Source organism: Mizuhopecten yessoensis, unplaced genomic scaffold (genome assembly GCF_002113885.1).
Source record: "Mizuhopecten yessoensis strain PY_sf001 unplaced genomic scaffold, ASM211388v2 scaffold1945, whole genome shotgun sequence".
Classification (NCBI taxonomy): domain Eukaryota; kingdom Metazoa; phylum Mollusca; class Bivalvia; order Pectinida; family Pectinidae; genus Mizuhopecten; species Mizuhopecten yessoensis.
The window spans coordinates 117,549-126,025 of NW_018404300.1; the positions used below are offsets into that span (position 1 = coordinate 117,549).

At 33.8% G+C, this 8,477-nt stretch overlaps 1 protein-coding gene across 2 annotated transcripts in view; it reads right to left on the reverse strand.

The window, feature by feature from the left end:
• Nucleotides 1-2,618: 2,618 nt before the first annotated feature.
• The window catches only part of LOC110442960 (patatin-like phospholipase domain-containing protein 4), a 7,750-nt gene continuing 1,891 nt past the window's right edge, over nucleotides 2,619-8,477 (reverse strand). For both annotated transcript variants that reach the window (XM_021486858.1, XM_021486868.1), the window contains exons 2-5: nucleotides 6,073-6,302; nucleotides 4,800-5,030; nucleotides 3,868-3,933; nucleotides 2,619-3,048 (exon numbers count right to left, since the gene is read on the reverse strand). In XM_021486858.1, the coding sequence (XP_021342533.1) occupies nucleotides 2,761-3,048; nucleotides 3,868-3,933; nucleotides 4,800-5,030; nucleotides 6,073-6,243 (756 nt within the window). In that variant the 5' untranslated portion in view covers nucleotides 6,244-6,302 and the 3' untranslated portion in view covers nucleotides 2,619-2,760. The remainder of the gene's footprint in view (nucleotides 3,049-3,867; nucleotides 3,934-4,799; nucleotides 5,031-6,072; nucleotides 6,303-8,477) is intronic.

Genomic DNA, 8,477 nt, shown 5'->3' on the forward strand with positions numbered 1-8,477 from the left:
ATTATGTGTGGATATTATTAAAATCTTTCCCGGCAATGCCAGTTTGAACACATTAAGGAAAAGGACAGAGGACAGACTACATTTAGATATGTGTTTATGATATAATGCACTGCTGTTTTTTTATCAATATATTTAATATAGAAAGATCTTAAGGTAGAGAATCCCAGTGTCCTGTCTTGAATTTCCGAACGAAAAAGAGTTCCAACATATATAGAATTTTCTGACTTTTATAACAGCAAAATCTATATACGAAAGCACCGACGAAAAAAATACCTGAGACTTGACACTCACACAGATCTTGCAAATATCATACCTGGCAATATTGTTCGCAAGATTTGGGATGGAACTGCCCTTCAAGTGTTCTTTTTGATAGCCTGTTTAGGGCAGGAAGCCATTTGGATACACTGCAGTAGACAAGTTCTAAATTGAGATAAGGGGATTCACGGATTCTCAAATGTCTTTGACCAGGTAGTAGACAAAGTGTAGCCAAATTGATTTGACAATTTTGTTGTTACTTTGTTCTTTTAAAACAACTTAGTGTACATACGCTTCTAATGCAGATGTCATTTGTCTGATAAAAGTGACCGAGATCCTATTGAACAAGTCACTGCGTGCCACACATAGACATTTCACTGGTTGTGCTATGTAAACCTGTATATCATTGATCTTTTCAACAATAACAAGTGTGGTCAATGAGGCTTCCCCTCGGATTCAGAACCCCATTAGGAATGACACTACCAATGGTTTTACATCTTTTTCCAGGATCAGATATAATATGACACAGAAGCAGCTTCTCATCTCTTTAGCATAACAGTCTGTGACAAAAGAATTACTGTACATTTGTTATAGTTATAGGAGGCACGGTAGTCTAGTCTACTCAGCTGTAAATGAGTTTGTGGTTGGGCAATACTGGAATTGTAGAATGCTAGCTGTGAGCGCCGAAATGGGAGCTCCGGCTGTATGCTCCCCAAGGAGTTGAGAAATGGCAGCTCCGGCTGTATGCTCCCCAGGGAGTTGAGAAATGGCAGCTCCGGCTGTATGCTCCCCAGGGAGTCGAGAAAGATATATTGGCCCTATATATAACCTAATACTTATGCTTTTTGCAACACTGAAAAAAATTCGCTATAATCTGCTTTCCTAAAATAAAGCTAAAAACCTTCATGAATTGTCTTTGAATGGCTATACAGGCCATTAACATGAAGAACAGGAAAACTACTTTTTAGGAACAGTGGAAAAGTGGTGGGACTCTCTACCCTAAAGTCCTTCCAACGATTATAATTTTGTCATGCAGCAGTCAAATGCTAGAGTACTGTTACATGTACTAGCCTAAATCTACTTTTCTGTAAAAAGAAGCATACCAAAAATAGCGGCTAGTATATGGAATAGGATACACATATGTCATATCCATGTATATACTGAGATGATATTGTTTAAAGTATGAGAATTTGTTAATTTAAAGCTATTGAATTTTGAGCAATTAAATGTAAAAAAGAGATCATTCAATTTCAACTAAATACTGTTTGGTATAGGTAGTGCTGAAAACAGTCTTTGAATATAAGCCTTGGATTCCTTATAGATAAATGGAGCTTGGAAAAAGGCTGGCCCCGAAAATGAGTATTGCATTCTTTATTCCGTCTTTGCGTATTGCAGAGTTATCTTCTCTTGTGAGCAGATAACTCTGCAATACAAAAAGACGGAATAGGAATAACATTCATACTTTCGGACAAAACATGTTTTAGAGGAAATTATCACATCCTACTTCACTGTAGCAGCCATCATTTATGAATACAAAAATACATGCATTTGTCTTTAAATTAAAAAATATACAAATTCCCAGATGATTGTCATGTTATTATCTAGGATATACTAAGATCATCGTGTTTGGTCTGATTCAACAATTCTGGCAAAAGCCGACTAATCATGCAAAGTGAGATACAGTTTCCCCCCAAAAAGCGAATCTTTTACACGTATCAATTTTCACTTTAACTGAAAAATTTAAATATCTATATTGCATTACAGTTATTTTTCACTGCAAATATACAAGTTATGGAGTAAAAATATCAGCTTTTGCACTGTTTTTCTTAATTAGGAAAGGATTTACGTGATACATAAATGTATATGTATTTGATATGCAAATATTTGTTGACTACAAGGTAAATGAACAGTCATTTATACACAAATAGAATATCATTAACATATCATTAATATTACATTCATAAATCAATAACATCTCATTGAAAACAAATATAATATAGAAAGACAACATGACAAAAACATATTTGTTCTGTTATTACATATACATAACATTAGACCCTTGAACTTTCCTTACTTTTATAATCATGAATGATACACATACAGTAAAACATGTTTATTGTGAATTCTCGCGAGCACCAAAGCTGTCCCTTTTTCTCCTGGTAAGGAATTTCTTGTAAAACAACCATTAAAACAAATTTCATCCACAGCAAATAAATTTCATATGTTATGTGGGGTCTGTTAATTTTAATAATGTTTTAATCATGTTTTACTGTTCATGCATATACCATACCGGTACCATACATAAGAGTAGTCCGAATTATTCTGACGTTTTATCGACTTTTTTTATATCGGTCTGTTAATTGACAACAGACCGATATACAAAAAGTCGATAAAACGTCAGAATAATTCGGACTTACATAAGAGTTGGTATTTTTCACTTTATTGACCTGAATTCAGGGACATTGACGGATGATCAAATCACAGCCTGGTTTTGAGATCTGCAGATCAAGACACATACTGTCCCTCCTTCCTAAGGAACTTTTCAGCATCTCTTTTACCCTGATTGAAATAAATTTGTAAGTTTTTCTGTGAGGGGGGAAACAAAGCGTGCATACCTCTCACCATATTTTTCCTATTCATCTGAAAATTTTGTTCGGCAAAATTGAAGTACCATCCTTTACCCGGCTTGTCACGAGGACAGATGTCTTGGGGTCCGCAGAAGGGAGACACAGTCAGCGTACGGCCATCTTCAAATATCACCAGGTTGTTTGTCATACCCCCATCCATGTATTTCTTATCAAAATAAGAAAAATAAATAAATATGAATAAATATAATATAAAGTTAATTTGATTAATATATACAGGATTTTTTCATGTTTGCGAGCCTCCGGCAAAACTCCAAAACGAGTATCATAAATCTAATATGAAGGGAAACGAATGAAAGATTCTTTTTATCATATAATACAAAGTAAACTGTATAATTGTGATCTGAAAGTGAAATGAATATTTTGCACTTGGCCGCCCTGAAACGATGAAAATTATATCCGCTTCACAATGACATGATGTCACATTGATTGTTCCTACTCCACTGTGACGTCATTTCCGGAGTGATATTACACAGTTACATAAACCTAATTTATGTGATGGCTTTATGACACTGCATAACACGGTATTACTATGATACAAATGAATCCCAGTGAAGCTACTATTCATGGGATAGGACTGGGACAATTAATTGACATGCTGTGACACTTACATTATTCACAGTACATGTATTGCCTTATTGTAATACAGCATACTGTATCCTATTCCACTACATATGTATAAGAAAATTACAAAAAAACTACTGTTTACATTAAAATGTGCGGGTCAGCCATTTCTTGAGTACATATTCTGATTGACATCACAGGCTGGTGGTTTCCATAAAGTTTAATAAGAATTTGACTAATGGTGTCTGAGAAGAAGTTGAAAATGTGATTGTTTATAGATGACAGCAATGAGAGGCAATCACAACATCTACGTCACCTGTGTCAGAAGTCCTGACATGTCATCCAAGGATTTACACCCGAGGTAGCTAGAGCTGAGTAGATACTGAAGTCCTAACAATCTCACCTTGCCAGAGATAACTGGACTCTGTAAAGCTGCATACAAAGGAATGTGGCAGCTGGCCATCAGGTGCTACAGGTGACAGAAACATGGATGATTATTACTGTATGATATACAAAACACTGGTCCCCATCATAATTTACCCCACATTGCTGTAAGTTCTTTTGATTATTTCACAGTGTATGTAATAGTATCATGTGGAGCAACATCACAATTCTTTCCATGTCCCACTGACGTAATGACCCTATTTATGCGTTATAGGATAGATTAAATATCAAACCTAGCAGAATCAACTGATTGCAATTTTTTTCACAAATACAAACCTACATTTGTTCACCTATCAACAAGTTAAAATGTCAATCATTTATCCTACATACAAATTATCAATCATTTATCCTACATACAAATTGTCAATCATTTATCCTACATACAAATTATCAATCATTTATCCTACATACAAATTGTCAATCATTTAACCTACATACAAATCATCAATCATTTATCCTACATACAAATTGTCAATCATTTAACCTTCATACAAATGATCAAACACAAGTTTGTCAATCATTTCACCTACAAATAATTATGTCAATCATTTATCCTACAAATAAGTTGATCAATCATTTAACCTACAAATAATTTGTCAATCATTTCACCTACAAATAAGTTTGTCAATCATTTAACCTACAAACAAGTTTGTCATTCATTCAACCTACAAACAAGTTTGTCAATCATTTAACCTACAAATAAGTCTGTCAATCATTTAACCTACAAATAAGTCTGTCAATCATTTAATCTACAAACAAGTTTGTCAATAATTTATGTTCATACAAGTTTGATCATTCAACTTCAACACAGGTTTGTCAATCATTTTACTTACATGTATACAAATTTGTAAGCCATTTTACTTACACATACCAATTTGTCTATCAAGTTACCTGTATGAGTTCCTCCCTTGAAGAATACTGGCATGCAATCTCGTTCTTTTTCGTCTGGACATTTGTTACAGACACATAGAGAGCATTAGAGCACACTTGGTGGGCGTTTGGGGGAAGGTGCTCCTCTAGAAATCCGCGCAATGGTACCAGGAGGTTAAACCCTGGCGTCATGGCTCCTAAAGGTTTCTTACGAATGTCATCCGCCAACTTCAGGGTGAAGTCAATGCAGGCCTAGAAAAAACCCATTGAATGATCAAGTACATTTCAAAGATCATAACGCTACCTCATTGCTCAACCAAAATGTGTTAGATCACCATATATTACCAGTATTTATTTGTGTTAGATCACCATATATTACCAGTATTTATATGTGTTAGATCACCATATATTACCAGTATTTATTTATGTTAGATCACCATATATTACCAGTATTTACTTGAAGATCATAGAAAATCGTAGAAGATTAAACCTTAATTGGAATCTTCATGCCTTCTTTGTTAATTTCATCATACAGATGTACCTATGTATATATTGGAAATGTGGCTTAACTTGTTGAGGGGTGTACAATTTCGCTAGCCCGACGCCCGGGGCTAGTGATTTTCACCTCTGGGCTAGTTGCTCAATGACAGTCACTGGCCCGTGGGCTAGTGGAAATACTCGGTAATAAACTTGCATTAAAAGCTTTATATTGTCTGGTAGTATTCATTTTCATTTTTTTTATTTTTCAATTGAGTTTATGAGCAATGTTTAAGTGGTAGGCAGATGAAATTTGCTCAAAATGCATAAAATTATTGAAATCTTGATCAGGAATGCATACCATGCCCTTTTATTGCAATATAAATAATGTTACATCATATATATTAAAAGTGTTCCATTTCGGGTACCCTCACCCTAGAGTTACAACACACACGTTGCTACGCCGCCGATCGTAAAAATTAAATTCATCATAGACTAATTACTCGGGCATTTTTTCAAAATTTGATTGCCACTTAGATCTTAATTTGTTCTGTAGAGGCATTAAAATCATAGCATCTACAAAATGAAGAAGTTTAAACATGTAATGCATTACTTATAAATAAATAACCTTGAATTAACCGAATATTTTAAATTAAAATTTATATCGAAAAAGTGGGGCTAATGGAAATCTTATCAGGGCTAGTGAAAAAAATCATCTGGTAGCCCTTGGGCTACCTGTTGTTTTGAATTCATTGTTGTGTTCCTAACACTGATATTTTTGATAGGGTATACATTGTACAATCAATGTGACAATTACCTCTATCTTTGTTGGATCTGACACTAATACACAGCCAACCAATGACCCTGCTGATGCTCCACACACTCGCTTCAGGCTTTTAAGGAGAGAGGGGGCGTGGTCTCTCAGACAGACTGCCACGCCCAGATGGTAGATCCCTAGGAAGCCACACCCACAAAGTGACAAGTTCATTTTCAGTATTATGCATCACCCTCTTCACTCAAATGTAGTCATCCATTCCAACATAGCACCTACAAAACAAAAGTACAGTACATTTAATTCTGGAAAAAAGGCTGATACTTGTATACTCTCATAAAAAGCAGAATTATCCCAAAAAACATTGGGATACGGGATCTGCTTGACAAAAACAACTATCCAACAATAACTTGTTTCATTACAATAAAAAAAGTGCATTCATATAGTGTAACAGTGTGATAAATGAAATTAACAAATTTTAAACACTATTTAGTAGCTAAGAGTTTTTATAGCTCACTTTTGTTTCTGGTTGCTTTTCATTGGTCAAGTTACAAAAACTGTGACTTTGTGTAAAGAATTAGTTCTATGTAATTAGCACTTTAAATTTAGAACCAATGTTATTTGTTTCATTTTAACTGTTGCTATCAGGAACAAGAGGCCCAGAGGGCCTACAGCAATAACTATTATTACATGTTAACTAAGCATATTCTTTACAGACTATATAAACATAAGCATGGAATGATATCTGTGACCTGTAAGTATACAGACTATATAAACATAATGATTTCTGTTACCTGTAAGTATACAGACTATATAAACATAATGATTTCTGTGCCCTGTAAGTATACAGACTATATAAACATAAGCATGGAATGATTTATGTGACCTGTAAGTATACAGACTATATAAACATAAGCATGGAATGATATCTTTTACCTGTAAGTATACAGACTATATAAACATAATGATTTCTGTAACCTGTAAGTATACAGACTATATAAACATAAGCATGGAATGATATCTGTGACCTGTAAGTATACAGCCTATATAAACATAATGATTTCTGTGACCTGTAAGTATACAGACTATATAAACATAAGCATGGAATGATTTCTGTGACCTGTAAGTATACAGACTATATAAACATAATGATTTCTGTGACCTGTAAGTATACAGACTATATAAACATAATGATTTCTGTGACCTGTAAGTATACAGACTATATAAACATAATGATTTCTGTGACCTGTAAGTATACAGACTATATAAACATAATGATTTCTGTGACCTGTAAGTATACAGACTATATAAACATAATGATTTCTGTGACCTGTAAGTATACAGACTATATAAACATAATGATTTCTGTGACCTGTAAGTATACAGACTATATAAACATAATGATTTCTGTGACCTGTAAGTATACAGACTATATAAACATAATGATTTCTGTGACCTGTAAGTATACAGACTATATAAACATAATGATTTCTGTGACCTGTAAGTATACAGACTATATAAACATAATGATTTCTGTGACCTGTAAGTATACAGACTATATAAACATAATGATTTCTGTGACCTGTAAGTATACAGACTATATAAACATAATGATTTCTGTGACCTGTAAGTATACAGACTATATAAACATAATGATTTCTGTGACCTGTAAGTATACAGACTATATAAACATAATGATTTCTGTGACCTGTAAGTATACAGACTATATAAACATAATGATTTCTGTGACCTGTAAGTATACAGACTATATAAACATAATGATTTCTGTGACCTGTAAGTATACAGACTATATAAACATAATGATTTCTGTGACCTGTAAGTATACAGACTATATAAACATAATGATTTCTGTGACCTGTAAGTATACAGACTATATAAACATAATGATTTCTGTGACCTGTAAGTATACAGACTATATAAACATAATGATTTCTGTGACCTGTAAGCATGTCAAAAAACTAGATGCCTGTTGTTTGTAGAACTTTGTTTACAAGAATTTAAAAAAAATACCAATTCAGTGGCCATTTTGAAAATGAGTATTAATGTGTATTTCTTGCACTTTAAAAAAAGCCATAATTTCACCTTTCTTGACACTAGATTTATCACATAAATTGTCATTGTGTCGCCATTTTTAATTGAAGCAGGTTCAATTTTGCTGTACATTTTTTTATAATGTTCAATATAAAAAGAGGCCCAGAGGGCCTGTATCGCTCACCTGAATATGTTTAAAATAATTGGTATGAAGTAGGTGCTGTAAGTACATATGAAATTTCAGAAAGATCCATCCAGTACTTGAGATATAGTGAGAACAAACTTCAAACAGAGCCCCACCCCTTGCAACCTAGGGGGGTCATACCCACCAATTATACAAAATTGAGTCCCCTTGACCCAAGGATGCTCCAGACTAAATAAGGATAAAATCCCATAAT